Consider the following 15,954-nt stretch of genomic DNA (forward strand, 5'->3'; position numbering starts at 1 on the left):
GAGCGTCGAGGTCGACGCCTTTTGAAGGGGGGAGATGATGAGGACATCCCTACTACACCATTACCTCCGTCACTGATAAATGAAGATGAACCTGTTGTGAAGCTCAAGTCCAATGAAGTTCGGATTGGACCAATTACAAGGGCTCGTGCGAAGCTACTTAAACAACAGGTGAACTTGTTTCTAAACGGTACTTTGATTGATGAGAACTTTATACTGCCTAAGTCCTATTACTTATGTATCATCAGGTATCAAGAAGAGACGAGCATCGCACGAGGAGGAGAGGAGCAGCTGGACATGAAGACGGACGTCAAGATGGACGTGAAGCTGGACATGGAGCTGGACATGAAGATATCTCATGGACGCGCGAGGGAGGAGTGGGAGGCATGCGCGAGAGGAGAAGAAGACGTCCAGGCCGGTCCAAAGACCCGCTCCGACCGGCCGCCAGACCGGCCAACCCGGTCACTGACCCGGTTGACAGGGCGCCAACCGGACGCGATTCATCGTACCGGATGAAAACCGGAAAACCTCGCAACTATCCGGTTGCCGCCCGGTTGACTGGACCCCAGACCGGCCGATCCGGTCCCTGGCCCGGTTGACCGGATTCCAGACCGGATTCGTCCGAGTCTGTCTCGACCAGATCTATTCTGGGTCGGTTATTTTTGTATCTTTTCGACCAGAACTCGTCCCGGACGCCTATATAAGTGCCCGGGACGCCCCTAGCTGCTTTAGACCACGTTTAAGATAAACCCTAGTTCTTAGTTGTTTGCTCTAGCAAAACTATTGAATCCCTACACCATATTGCTTGAATATTGTGTAGATCCTGAAAAAGTCTTGTGTGATCTGCTGTTCCATTGGGAATTAGACGGTTGCAACTTACCGCTTCGTGGTCGGCGGCTACGTGCGCAAGTGTGTGGAGTTGCGAATATCTTGCAGGGTTGAGAGCTGTTGCATTGGCGACCGGGACCAATCGAGAGATCTCGTTGCGTCACACAAGTTATCATCCACTTCATCGTCGTGTTTCTCCGCTGCCATCACCCCGTGATCATCATCACCACCGTTGCTTACTGAGAAGATCGGGCCACCCCTTATCAGATAACCACCGCGCGATACTACACTCATTGGTCCGCACACATCGGTATGTAAGATTTCCAATAAGTATGTAGCTCGCTCCATTGTACCAGAAAATGGAGTCTTAGTCATTTTTCCCATTAGACATGCTTCGCATCTATCAAGTGACTCAAAGTCAAGTGACTCAAGAAGTCCATCGGAATGGAGTTTCTTCATGCGCTTCACTCCAATATGACCAAGACGACAGTGCCACATATAAGTAGAATTATCATTCAATTTAATTCGCTTAGCATCAATGTTATGAACATGTGTATCACTACTATCAAGATTCAACAAGAATAAACCATTCATCTCAGGTGTATGGCCATAAAAGACATTACTCATATAAATTGAACAACCATTATTCTCTGACTTAAATGAATAACCGTCTTGCATTAAACAAGATCCAGATATAATGTTCATGCTTAACACATGTACCAAATAACAATTATTGAGGTTTAAAACTAATCCCGAAGGTAGATGTAGAGGGAGCGTGCCGACGGCGATCACATCGACCTTGGATCCATTTCCAACGCGCATCGTCACCTCGTCCCTCGCTAGGCTTCGTCTATTCCGCAGTTCCTGTTTCGAGTTACAAATGTGAGCAACCGAACCAGTATCAAATACCCAGGCACTACTACGAGAACCAGTAAGATAGACATCTATAACATGTATATCAAATATACCTTTCTTTTTCTTGATAAGGCCGCTCTTCAGATCAGCCAAGTATTTGGAGCAATTACGCTCCCAGTGCCACTTCTCCTTGCAGTAATAGCACACAGTATCAGGCTTAGGGCCAGCCTTAGGCTTCTCAGGAGGCGCGACAGCTTTCTTGCCGCCCTTCTTGAAGTTGCTCTTGTTGTTAGGCTTGCCCTGTTTCTTGAAACTGGTGGTCTTGTTGACTATCAACACTTGGTGCTCTTTCTGTATCTCAATCTCAGCAGATTTCAGCATGGAGAAGAGTTCAGGTAACTCTTTGTTCATGTTCTGCATATTGTAGTTCATCACAAAGTTCTTGTAACTAGGTGGCAGTGATTGGAGGACACGATTAATCCCGACTTGTTAGGAATCACTATCCCCAAGTCACTGAGTTTCTTCGCATGCCCGGACATAGCGAGCATGTGCTCACTAACGGAGCTGCCCTCTTCCATCATGCAACTGAAGAAGTGTTTCAACGCTTCATAGCATTCCACGGCCGCATGAGTTTCAAAAATAGCTTTCAGCTCATTGACCAACTCATACGGATCGTGGTGCTCAAAACTTTTTTGAAGATCGTCTTCCAGACTGCACAGGATGGCACACTGAACTTGAGAGTACCGAATTTTCTGAGTCTCGTAAACATTCTTTACTTTATCGGATTCAATTTCTGCAGGTGGGGCACCTAGTGGTTCATCGAGCACATATTGCAGGTTTCCACCAGCGAGGAAAATCCTCACATGACGGAACCAGTCAGTGAAGTTGCTACCGTTGCTCTTAAGCTTTTCTTTCTCTAGGAACTGGTTAAAACTGATGGAGGGGGACGCCATGATCTACAACATATTTGCAAAGAGTTCAGACTAAGTTTATAATAAAATGTGTTCAATTTTAATTCTTAAATTAACTAGGTGAACTCCCACTCAAAACAACATCCGTCGCATTGTCTTAGTGATCACACGAACCAAATCCACTACACCAAGTCCGATCTTCACGAGAAAACATGTAGCTTCAAAGGCGAACACTCAAAGTGTTCATCATATCATTCATATGACTCATGCTCTACCTTTCGGTATCCCGTGTTCCGAGACCATGTCTGTACATGCTAGGCTCGTCAAGGCAACCTTAGTTTCCGCGTGTGCAAAACTGGCTTGCACCCGTTGTATGCACATGTAGAATCTATCACACCCGATCATCACGTGATGCTTCGAAACGACAAGTCTTAGCAACGGTGCATACTAAGGATGAACACTTTATTATCTTGATATTTTAGTGAGAGGGATCATCTTATAATGCTACCGTCGCGATCTAAGCAAAATAAGATGCATAAAGGATTAACATCACATGCAATTCATAATGTGTGATATGATATTGTCTTTCTTCTTGTGCTTTTGATCACCATCTCCAAAGCACGGACATGATCTCCATCATCACCAGCATGGCGTCAAGGTCAGTGGCGCCGCTTCATGGTTGTCCATCACGTATAGCTACTATAACAACTACTTGAAATAAAGCTATTACATGATGAATAGACACGCAGATCTTTAACAAAAATTAAAGACAACCATTAGGCTCCTGCCGGTTGCCATAATACAATAATGAACATCTCATACATCAAATATAATCATCATCACATGGCCATATCACATCACCAAACCCTGCAAAAACAAGTTAGACGCCTCTAATTTGGTTTGCATATTTTACGTGGTTTAGGGTTTTCGAGTAAGATCCAATCTACCTACGAACATGAACCACAACGGTGATACTAGTGTTGTCAATAGAAAGAGCAAATTAGATCTTCACTATGGTGGGAGAGACAGACACCCGCAAAGCCACTTATGCAATACAAGTTGCATGTCAAGCGTGGAGCAAGTCTCATGAGACGTGGTCATGTAAAGTTAGCCCGTGCCGTAATGAAGAAATGAAATGTGCCATAGTTTGAAAAAATATAAAAATTACAAATTGAGACTGTCAACTCAATTTGTGCGCTCTAGGATCTCCTTCTGCCTCTTCTCGAAGCAAGCTCTCTTCGCCTCGCTCATGGTGGTCAAGTCGGTGTTCATGATCAGGTTGTCCTCGGCTTGCCGTTTGAGCTCAACTTCCTTCGCCTTCAACTCCACCTCTTTGGCCCTTGCCATTGCTAGGAGCTCAATTTCTCTCTCTTTGAGCTCAATTTTCTCGAGCTTTGGTCTTGGCCTTCAACTCTTCAATCTCAAGCTTCTTCTTTTGGACATCGAAGTAGTTCTTCTTGTCCTCTTCTTTCTCCCGGCGCCTCCTCTCATCCCTCTTGTCCGTGGACACATCTCTGTCAGCATGCATCTCCTTCAAAGTGCCAAACAATAGCATGGACGAAGCATCACGCTTCATGTCGGCTTTGGTTGACTTGTGGCCGCGTGGACGACTTGCACGAGAAGCGGAGCTACCGCAAGGCTGCCCACCATCAAGGTCGATGACCGTGGCATCTTTGGCGGTCTTGTTGCCAGTCAAGGTGGCCATGTACCAGTCGTACCCCTCCTAAAACTTGGGGGTGCCATGGAGTTCCTTCCAACAATGAGGGAAGGCAAAGGTCTTTTGTTCATTGTTACTTTTGTAGAAATCCAAAGCTTGCCACACCTAGAGCAAAGCGAGACAACAATGATAAGCATATGTGCAAAGACCGAATGAACAAGTTGAGGTTAAGAATCATACCAAGTCCTTCATGCCCATGCCGCTAACGGGCATCCGCTTCACGTGATCATACGCCGCCTGGAACTTATTGCATTCAGTTTGAATTGTTCCCCACCTCTTTTGGAGGGATAGCTCGCTGCGGTCGCTCTCAAATGGCTCCAGTCCGTATTTGCGATGTTCATGGAAGTATTCACAGATCCGGCGCCAGAATGCGGTCCCCTTCTGCTCGGCACCTGTCAATGCATCTTGCCCAATGGTCAACCATCCATTGATGAGCACCTTGCCCTCCAGCACCATGTAGTTGCTGGTTCTTTTGCTAACCTGGCGACCTCGAGCTGCGGCTTGTGTCAGCTCGTCAGCGAACAACGGCTCCTCCTCGATGTTCATGTTGCCGGGGTATGGCACGGTGGTGTCCTCCTGTGTGTCAGTTTGAATTGTTCCCCACCTCTTTTGGAGGGATAGCTCGCTACGGTCGCTCTCAAATGGCTCCAGTCCGTATTTGCGATGTTCATGGAAGTATTCATAGATCCGGCGCCAGAATGCGGTCTCCTTCTGCTCGGCACCTATCAATGCATCTTGCCCAATGGTCAACCATCCATTGACGAGCACCTTGTCCTCCAGCACCGTGTAGTTGCTGGTTCTTTTGCTAACCCGGCGACCTCGAGCTGCGGCTTGTGTCAGCTCGTCAGCGAACAATGGCTCCTCCTCGATGTTCATGTTGCCGGGGTATGGTACGGTGGTGTCCTCATGTGTGTCAATGGGAGGTGGCTGGGGAGCCTGCTCGGTTGAAGGATATGGCACGGTGGTCGGCATTGTCTGCGGGTAAGACGGAGGGACCTGCACGGTGGACGGTGCCATCGATGGCGGGGCGCGCTCGGCTGACAAATCGTCGAGCAGGTTGTGTGCACCGGTCATCGCTGCTGCTCCCAGGTGCTTTGGGCCTTTGGAGTTCGCCGTCGCATGGTTGAGGTCAATGGACAAAGGCGACGGCCCCGTCATGGACTCGCCCACCTCCGGTGACCCACCCCATGACGGGTACGCATAGCGCCCTGAATGTGCCGCCAATTCCCGCGCGCCGGGCGTGCACCCCAACGGGGTAGTCAGCGGGGCTGGAAGGGGCCGGGTCACGGACGAGGCCGAGCTCCCCCCCCCCCCCCCCGAGGTAGTGCCGGCGCCCTGGATGATCATGTGCTGAGCGAGCGCTGCGTGGCCGTAAAAGAGCATGGCCTGCTCTTGCATCACATTCGCCTTCACCTGTGTTTGGGGCTGGAGGAGCTGCTCCGCCGCCAGAACCCGCTCCTTGGCGGCATCGGCCTCCTTCTTCCGTTGCCACAACGCCCTGTGCCGGTCGCCCCGCTTCTTTGTCTCCATCGCCCTCTGCTCCGCGGTGAGCTCGGGCTTCGCCTTCTTCGTGGGCGGCCCGGGTTCCACGACCACCGGAGCGTCCAGGACTGGAGCCGCCTCCACGGGAGGAGCGACAACGGACGCGAGCTGGGCTTCGTCTCCGATGGTGGCGGTGGCGGCGGCAGGAGCTTCTTCGGCCAGCTCTAGGTTTTGGGAGTGGAGTGGAGTGGGTGTGTTTTGGGAGACAGACATGCGGGCCAGGGGCGGACAAGGGGAGGACGCGAGGGACCAGCCAACGGCGTCCGCGGCCACGCAAACTCGTCCCAGATTTGGGCCGGGTTTGGGTCGTGCCGGACGCCGTGGCCATCCGTTTTTGGGATGGGTCCGTGCGCTGGGCCGCGATTTTGTCCGGTTGGACCCATCCAGGCATCTCCAACGTGGCGACCCATCCCGCGCCCGCGCATCCGGATGGGTCCAACCGGACAAAACCGCTGCCCAGCACGTGGACCCATCCCAAAACGGATGGCCGCGACGTCCGGCACGACCCAAACCCGGCCCAAAACTGGGACGAGTTTGCGTGGCCGCGGACCCCGATAGCTGGCCACTCGCGTCCGCCCCTTGTCCGCCTCTAGCCCGCGTGTCATAGAGAGATAGTTTTTTTTCATTAAAGTTAACCATCACATTTTTTCTTAAATCTACTACTACTAGTCTAGCTACGTACGGGGCCGGCGTCCTCGCCGGCGACTCGCCGCCGGGGCCGTGGATTTCACTCGACACGGGCGGCATGTACGCGTGAGGATTCCACTCCAGCTTTAGCAGCTGGGTGGCCTGGCGGCGGCCCTCTTGCGGCTCTCCTCCGCGGCCGCCTTCCTCTTTTCTGCTTGGGCGCGCTCGCGCTCCGCCTCCCGCACAGGTCGAGCTCCTGAAGGGTAGCGCGTTCCACAGCGGTCCGTGCCTCCAGGCGGATGCGGCCGGCGGCCTAGGCCTCGTGGTTCGCCTCACGACGGCGCATGCGCTCTTGGCGGCCGCGCTCCACCGACGCAGCAGCCTCTCCGGCGCGCGCCGCTCGGGCGAGGGCAGCTGTATGAGGTGGCGGGCAGCTCGCATAGCGAGGAGCTGGTTCTTCTGGCCGAGAAGGTCGCCTAAACAGCGGCGGCCGGCCCGGCAGGTGGCCTCGTGCTCCTTCGTCACGCGCGTGAGGTCGGCAAGACGTTCCTCGATGGCGACGTTGATGTTCGTCAGCGCGAGGTCGTCGAACCAGTCGTCGGCGTCGACGGGCTCCTCCTCCGCGGCCTCATACGAGCCGTCCGCGTTCTCGTGCCGGCCCGTCGCGGCCGCCTCCACCAGCTTCGTGTCCTCTTCCTTCTTCATCGTCCCCTCGGCGGCGACGCGGAGCGTCTCATCGTCGGCGACCCAAACCGCGTCCGCCCGCTCCTCCTCCTCCGTTCGCGGGAACCTGGCCCAGGCGGCGAGGGAGAGCTTGGCCCACGTGGCCTGCAGGGTGCGCGGCATGGCTATGGAGGTGTAGAGGGCGTCGGAGAAGGAAGAGGGGGAGAGGACGGCGAAAATGCTGTGAGGTCTGTGAGGCCGGCGTCGTCTTTTTATAGCCGGTGTCGATGAAGCCCTTCCTCTCCCTGTTCCAGCGGGCAGCGGAGGTGTAGAAGATCTCCTCCAAAATCTAGCAGCACGACGGCGTGGTGGTGGTGATGGAGGAAGAAAAGCTGCAGGGCTTCGCCTAAGCCGGAAAGCGTATAGTGGAGGAGAGAGAGGCGGCCAGGAGGAGGAATGATGGAGAGGGTGGCCGGCCACCCCCTCCCCTCTTTATATAGGTGGCCAGGTCGGTGGGGAAGCCCCTTTCCCATCTAGGGTTAGGGGGGCGGCGGCCAAGTGGGGGGAAGAGGGATTCTTCCCCGCCAAGTTGATCCCCCCCTAGGGAAACCCTAGGGGTTGGCCGGCTGGGCCTTGAGGGGCATGTGCCCCTGGCCCATTAGGCTAGGGAGCACCCCCTCGGCCCATGATAGGCCTCCTAGGGTCGTGGGCCCACCGGTGTGGGACCGGAACCTTGTAGAACCTTCCGGTCATCCACCGGAAAAATCCCGAACTTTTCCGAAACCTAGAAATCAACTTCCCTTATATTAATCTTATTGTCCGGACTATTCCGAACCTCCTCGTGACGTCCTGGATCCCATCCGAGACTCTGAACAAACTTTGTCTCCATACCATATTCAAATCTACTTATGCGACATCGAACCTTAAGCGCGTCACCCTATGATTCGCGAACTATGCAGACATGGTCGAGACTTGTGGGGCCCCGGACTAGCTGTCCGAAACACCCGTTATGCATACACATTCACGATCCCATGATCAGTGTGTCGTGAAAGCATAACCGGACTGGTACCAAATACAACATCCATTATAGTACCGAATAAAAAGATTACAACGGTCACATGACCAATACTTACATAAGAGCCTCAATGGCAAGAGATTAACAACCACACAGCGGAAATACTTCAGAAGAAAGCGTTCGCATGGCTCGAGTCATGCCATAACCCTACAGGCAACTGACTGGGAAGATGTGCCTAGCTCGCATAGACGTCGTCAACTCCTTCTTCATCTGTCGAACTCCACCAAGTCTGGCCAAGTAAATAGCCAGGGACAAAGCCATGAGTACATTATGAATTGTACTCTTAAACCACCTTAGAGAGAAGTAAAGGATATGAAATTTGGCAGTAGCAAGGAATAGGCACTAACTAGGGCGACAAGGAGCGAGAGGTAGTTCCTCTCGAGAATATGACATCTCTATATCTTTGTTGAAATTTTTTTTTGAAAACAACTTTGTATTTACAGACTAATAGGTAAGGATGACCCATTTTCCTTTCGGACCATCTCATATGGCCAAAACAACTTTTCCAACTTTCCACCGTACCTCCCAGGTACATTTCCACCAGTCCCACTGGTACTCCTTTCCCAAAACATTTTTGAGAAAACACTTTTATAAACCAAAACCTTCCTTTAATGCCACGTACCGCCATTCCCATGTCCATAACCGCGGACACGGCTATTCGAATAGATTTACACTCTGCAGAGGTTGTACACTTTCCCCACAAGATCCGATAAATCCGCCGGGATCATCCCTGGTTCGCCAAGCGTCAAAACGCGAGGCTCGGATAACCGATCGTAGTTTTTCGCTTGCTCGCTTTGAGCCTAAGACATGCCGAATGAGTTGTACCTCCCAACACTGAGTCGGGATGCCGTTTACCCAGGAGTTGCAAAGTCCCCCGACACCCGACCCTCGGAATGCCATCCAACCACTTAGGCATCTTTCAATGGGAGCTCATAAGTTGTACCCCGCGTACCTAAACAGCAAATGGGTTGCGTCCCTTCTCATGGGAAGAACCCCGGTCCGAAGCGTCCATGGTCGGACCGCCACTACACTTGCGGGACCCAAACTAAGGCGAGACAAACTACTACGCTACGCCCCGTCCCACTAAAGGGTAATGTGGTTGTACTGGCTAGGTCCGGTTTCGTACTATGGTCACCAAGGTTTTTCGAAAACAACTTTTCATTTCCCTTTGCCTCCAGCAATATCTTTCATAAACCTTTTTGTCTTTCGTAAAACCACACTTGGACAGGGCTACCCCATTCCAAGGTTTTCGAAGAATTTCCTTTCTTGAAAACTTTTTCACAAACCTTTTTCAAAAGGGCTCCCGACCTATAGTCCCATTTCTCTTTTGAAAAGAGGCGACAAGGGTGATAAGGTGGTAAGCATCGTATCACTAATAGAGGTGTGATCAGTAGGTACCAACGAGGGCTGCACCCTAAGGGTGGATTAATAAAAGTCCGGGTGGCACTAACCACCGACATAATAAATAAAAGACATGCACTTTATAAAACCTGTCATAATGCAAGAGCAAGAATATATATAGGATCAGAGATGCATCAAGAGGTGGCTTGCCTTGGTTGGCTATTTGTCCCTGGACTTTCTCTTCGAAATCCTCGAAATGATCCTCCTCTTCTTCATCTGTGGCATTCGTATCTATCGTCGCAAAAAAAAACACACAATCACCATACAAGACACAACCGTACAAGTAAACATTCTAACAAAATTTATTATAATGAAATCAGTGGGTATTCCAAGCACTAATAAGTGCACAGTACCCCTAGTTATTTTCTAGCACTTTTTTTTTCGAGAAAACCATTTTACTTGTTCATAAAAGGCAAGAAAGCCTTAAAATTAGCCACTGCCTCTCTGCTTACCACCAAGGCCTAAACTTGGTATGCCAAGGTAGGTAATGACACAAAGAGAGCCTGGACCTCTTCCCTTATCCCCATCTACAGTAGATAAGGCGATTTGTGCACCCTCCCGCACTGACCACCTCGCCGCCGTCGATCCGCTCGATCCCTCGCCTCCGGCGGCCGCTCCGGCGGCGGGAGGGTGGGGGATCGTCGGATCACGGTGTGTACATAGTGTAGGTCGCTGTAGGTTGGCTGCCGGCGGCGCTGTGGAGGCGGTGGCGCGGTCGGAGAGCCTTTTGAAGACGGCGGTCCTCTCCTCCGTTCTGGATGCTCCGGTGGAGCTCCGGGGCGGATCTGCTGTCCCAGGCGCGGTCGTGGCTCGGTGGAGCTGTGCTGCGGTTTTCCCCCTCGCCGGTGTCCGAGTGATGGCGGAGCCGGCCGTCCTAGATCTTGGCGGAGCTGTTGTTGTTGACCAAGCCGGTGTCGTTCGTGGTGCAGGATGGAGGTGCTATGGTGCCGAGGAGCGTCGACTTCCTGGCCGTTCGGGGGCTCCTCCCAGTCCAAGCTTGAGGTGGAGGAGTGACGGCGGGTTTCGCCGGCGTAGCGTGCTGCTCGACGGAGAAGACGCTGGGGCTCAGAAGGACCTTTCTGTATTTTTCTCTGTTTCTGAGCTTGTTTGTAAAACTCTTGGTTAATGGTATCAGCTCTGTTTGCGCAAAAAAAAAAAAAAAAAAAGGTAGGTAATGACACAGGGAAGTACTATACAGTGGTGTGGTGTCAAATTTAAATATATAGTATCTTTAACCATTTTTACAAAAGCGAGGAACAATTAGCTTCCCTTTTTGGCTCACAGAACACAAATGAATTAAGGCAAACAAGTTGTACATCCCGATAGACAACTAAATAAGGATTCCAGAAAAATTGGATTCACTCCATTTAGCTTTACATATTATTTATAATAATTAATTTACTGTTTAGGGTTCAGTTTTGGTAAATAAATTTACATATATTCTCAGAAGCTTATAAAACATTTTTATCTGGATAAGTCAGATTTGAGCAGAAAATAAGATATACTGGTTCTTATAAAATTGGATATACTGGATAAGCTTATAAAATAAGATATACTGGTTCTTATAAAATTGGTTTCGTGCACAAAATCTATTTTTGATGTCCCTCAGTAATTTTCTCAAGTCAGATTTGAGCAGAAAATGTTCTCTGGTTCATTTGCAAACTGGCAAGGTACGTGCGTTTTCACTTATGCCAAAAGGCGGAGAATACAGAGGGGTATTCAACACAATTTAGTTTGCTCAAAAAAAAGTGCTCTAAATTTTTTATATTGAATTTACATTGCTATTGCATGACTCACGCACTTTATTTCCTGAGGGAGATGCAGAGCAGATCTGGGGTTGAAACCAGTTTCTAATGATAGAAAACTCACTACGGTACCTTAGGAATTTTAGATCTGCTGATTTAGGTATTTACAAAATAATATTTGGTGGATTTAAACCTGAACTAGATCTGGCAGCACAGGATTTCTATTCCCAGATAAGAAAAACGAAACGGGCCGAAAGGCCGGGACGAGGCGGATCAGCGCCGGCTAGCTTGGCTCAGCTCAGTGCTGGGATGACCCATTTTGCTACTTGCGGCCATGCACCATGCATTTGCATGCAGCAGCAGGATCGTGATAGCTACGAATGAAAGCTACCTGGATGCGTCCTTCGGGGACTACCAATGAAAGTCAGCGTCGCGGTGATAGCTACGACGGAGGGAAACGGGGTTCTCACCGGCGGTGGTCGAAGATGATGGAGGTCGCCGCTGAAGGATTCGGCGGAGGCTGCGCGGCTCAGTCGGCGACGCGCACATGCAGTGACGGCGTCCCTGTTGGAACAAATCTTGTTATTAGTACTAAGTTTAGAGTTTAGAACAAGAGAAAAGAGGCACGAAGGTGCGGTGCCTGAAAAAGTCTCTGTGTGTTTTTCTCCAATGTGTATATGTGTGTGTTGATCCTTGGCCAAAACTATCATTTGGTATCAGAGCCTCGTTTGTCGAGGTCCGCTCTCCATCGTCGTCGAGCTGCGTCACGAGCGAAGGAGAACGGCGTGCTGCCCGGTAAGTTGCGTCACCGGCGGCAAGGAGGTGATGGCCATGGCGTGGAGGCCATTGCCATGAAGAGTTCATCGTCCATGTCCGAGTCGTCGACAAGGTGCGTCATCGGCGGCAACATGGAGGGAGTCACCGGCGAGGTGCGGCACCAGCGGTGAACATGTGGCATCGAGTGTGTTATGGCGGCACGCTCACGGTGAAGGCGTAGGAGGTGCGACTCTCGGCGAGGCCAATGGCGACGACGGCAATCGGCGTACAAGATGGCATTGGCGGCCATCTGCGAGGTGCACCGATGACATCGACGACCACATGCTTCAAGGGAGAAATAAGTAATAGCAAGATTTGGGAGGTGATTGTTGGAACAAATCTTGTTATTAGTACTAAGTTTAGAGTTTAGAACAAGAGAAAAGAGGCACGAAGGTGCGGTGCCTGAAAAAGTCTCTGTGTGTTTTTCTCCAATGTGTATATGTGTGTGTTGATCCTTGGCCAAAACTATCAGTCCCGGCGTCGACGCGAACGTGCAGACGGGTCTACGGTCGTCGACGACGTGGCCGGAGGCGAGTTCGGCGTAGCTCCGGACGAAGCGGTTAGCGGAGGTGCCTAGCGATGGAGCAGGCAACGCGGAGATACTGCAGTTCACGTCGTCCATCAAGTATGACTCGCGGGAGGCCGGGCGTTAGCGTTGACGACGGCGGGCACGGTGCACGGACAGAACAACACGGAGAAGCTGGACGATGGCTCGTAATGGCGACGGCTCGTACTAGCCTCCACGGCGACGGCCGCCAAGGTTTTCTGCGAGGTAAAACGGACGTGTTAGGAGGGCCAGAGAGAGAAGAGATACATGCAGGAAGAGAAAGTAGAGAGAAGGGATGGAATGCGACGAAGACGACGACGTGAGCCCGGCCAGCTCAGCTCGGCCTCTGCCTCGACGAGGAAGGAAAAGAAGCAAAGCTTCGCTCGCCTGTGTTTCTGGGATATGAGAAGAAATGTGAGGGAGTGGGAAGTGAGGAAAGGAATGGAAAGGGAGGGCTCTGCTCAAGTTAAAAAGGACGGGCGACGGTGCACCGTGGACAGTGAGCACGGGAGGATGGTGGCGATGTTCCACGGACGCGATTGGGCGGAGGGGCGGTGCCATCGTGAACAGCATCAATAGTTGGGTCTGGTTCGTCTTAGGACGACGAAAAGCGCGGTCTGAGCTTGCCGAAAGGAGATGGCATTGAAGGGTACACGAAGGTGTTCGATCTTTCCAGTTCAGTCTTTATCGCACAAGAGAGAAATCTATGCAGTCATTTTGTGTTCTGGATCCAAGGTAAATGGTGGTTTAGATGGGTGCTTCCTGTGTCGCACTAATGGAATGGGAACGGATCGGCGTCCACGGTCGTGGTGACCACGGGGCTGTCGAGCCTGGGGAAGAGAGATGTGGGACAGAGGCTGCCTCGGGAGTGAGCGGGTCAGAGATGGGATCGACATGACATTACCCTGGCGCAAGCTCGGGAGCTGGTGTGGTCGAGTCACCACTGTCCATCTTATTTGGTGAACACCGGGGAGAGAGAGAAGGGAGAGGTGGCCGCGCCCACGGGCAGCTATTGGGGTGTGCTGGAGCGTGCTTGCACGCGCGTGAGAGAGCAGCAGGAGACAGGGCAGCAGGGGTCTTCATTGGTTTGGCAAGAAGTGATGGAGGGAGAGGCAGCAAGGTTCTCCATGTTCTTATCGCATGCAAGCCTTGGTCTTTCTCTCCGCTTCCTCTCCAAGAGCAAACAGCCAATGCTGTTCACGTGGGCACTTGCTTGCATGGATGTTCAGAGTGGAGTCGTGGAGAGAGTAGAAGGAAAGGTCAAAGAGAGGGAGAGAGAATCAGATCGAGCTGGCTCGATCAATGAATCGAAAAAGTCTCAGGCTGCAGAAATTTAACGAGCCTCACTTTTCACCTAGCTTCAGCTCGATGCAAACGCATTCACGTAAAAATGTGAACATCAAAGATGTAGAGGGTAGTGCCAGCTTTACCGGGAAATTTTCAGAGAGACAAACGATTGCCAAATGATGGAGAAAAAGAGTGCCAAAGTCGAGGCAAAGTACTGATGCCCAGACTCATAAGTGAAATTCAGAGATAACAGCTCCACCGGGCCGATTTTGCCGAATTCCTGCTAACACCTCAGAGCTTGATTTGATATAAAACTTATTGCATGGCGAAGAGGAAGGTAACAAGTTTATCAAGAATTTTACGGAAGAATTAATGGTGGAGGAACGAGGGCAGGAGGAAGGCTCAAAGTCGAGACTGTAGATGAACCCGAAGGTCATTTTCTGAAATTCGATGAGATCAACCGATTTTCACATTTTCACCAGGAGCACATGGGTGCACCGAATGAGCTGAATTTTATTCTAAGCTGTTGAGGATACGTCCACGATTACAAGTAATTTTAGAGATAAAAATTTAGTTGAGAAATGAGGGAAAGGGAGAGGTCTAAAGTGGAACATTTCTTTGATCTGCACGGATTACTGCCAGCAGTTGGTTTCTGACAGTTTCAGAATTCGGATGGTTTTCAGAGTGATGCTAGGATTGGAGTTTTGTAGTGGCTGCACCGAGCAACTTGTGTTGACCCAAGGTCAACTCTCCATTTTATTTTATTGTTGGTGATGATATTCATGATCATCCATATTTTGTTTTGAAAACATAACTTGGAAACTATTTTGGAAATAGTTTTAGAAAACCAAGAGCAAATTACGATTTTTTTAAAATAAAATAAAGCAAGGTTTATCAAATAGGCATACTCCACTTTGTAAAGGAAACACGAAATACCTAAAAGATTGTTTTTTTTATAAAAAAAAAGAGTTTACCGAGCACTTACATGGCATGGCGATTAATAATGATCACCATTACCACTTAGGGTAAGTGGTGGGTTTTAAAAATGAACATATTTTGAGAGGCTTCGGCCATAGGGTTCAAACCCAATTAAAACAATGGCCTACCCAAAAGGGTTTTTATCATAGATAAGAAATGAATTGAGATTAAGGTGTAAGAGAAAGATGATCATGGCATCACTGGTTTTAGTGATACTATGTGTAAGTGTGTTGAAGGCAGTTTTGTTAGGCAACCATACAAGTAAGTAAGATCAGACAAGTACTGAAACGAAGCTTTTATAAAATTTAAAATTCACACAAGGTAAGGGTGAGACATTTGGCAAATACTTTATCTCAGAACAAAATAACTTTAGAAACACTTTTTGTGATACTATGATCTCAGGTGACCATAGCCACTTTAAAATAAAAGGTGTTTGACAAGATCTTTTGAATTTAAAATTTGAGTCATAAGACAAAACAAAAGAGGCTTTGTTATATGACATAAGGTTCAAATATTTTTGAAGAGAGGAGATTAAGGTGATAGAAGAGTGGCCATAGCATGAGTATTCTCTCGAGATAATAAGATGTGGTTTGAGGTACATCACTTAACATTATTCAACCAACTTCACTCATCAAACAAAGTTAGACATATTTCAACCAAACACATGACAGCACAAGCAAAACTTAAAAAGTTTTTGTTCCCCCTGATTTTTGCACTTTGGACAAATAAACAAGGTTGCAAAAGTTGGGGCGTTACAAGACTCCTCTCCGAGCAATAACCAATAGCGGGATCTGGAGATCCATAATGTCTCCCACATATTAAACAATAACTTAGTGATCGATTGAACCATTTACATACGATACTGATTCCTTTTGTCACGCGATACTTTACTTGTCCGAATTTCGATCATCGGTATCTCCATACCTTGTTCAACCTCGTTACCGACAAGTACTCTTTACTCGTAC

General features: G+C 49.8%; 1 protein-coding gene and 1 long non-coding RNA gene across 2 annotated transcripts; both read right to left on the bottom strand.

Annotated features, from left to right (window-relative positions):
- Nucleotides 1–3,371: 3,371 nt before the first annotated feature.
- Nucleotides 3,372–5,478, bottom strand: LOC139830633 (uncharacterized). Its single transcript, XM_071819140.1, has one exon. The coding sequence runs from the start codon at nt 5,464–5,466 to the stop codon at nt 4,483–4,485; it is 984 nt and encodes a 327-aa protein (XP_071675241.1). The 5' UTR covers nt 5,467–5,478; the 3' UTR covers nt 3,372–4,482.
- Nucleotides 5,479–9,695: 4,217 nt separating this feature from the next.
- LOC139830638 (uncharacterized) lies at nt 9,696–13,214 on the bottom strand. The gene is made up of 2 exons (XR_011743594.1): nt 11,832–13,214; nt 9,696–9,847 (listed from the first exon to the last, which is right to left on the bottom strand). It is a non-coding gene; the product is annotated as an uncharacterized lncRNA (long non-coding RNA).
- Between the last annotated feature and the right edge of the window lie 2,740 nt (nt 13,215–15,954).

Source organism: Lolium perenne, chromosome 1 (assembly GCF_019359855.2).
Source record: "Lolium perenne isolate Kyuss_39 chromosome 1, Kyuss_2.0, whole genome shotgun sequence".
Classification (NCBI taxonomy): domain Eukaryota; kingdom Viridiplantae; phylum Streptophyta; class Magnoliopsida; order Poales; family Poaceae; genus Lolium; species Lolium perenne.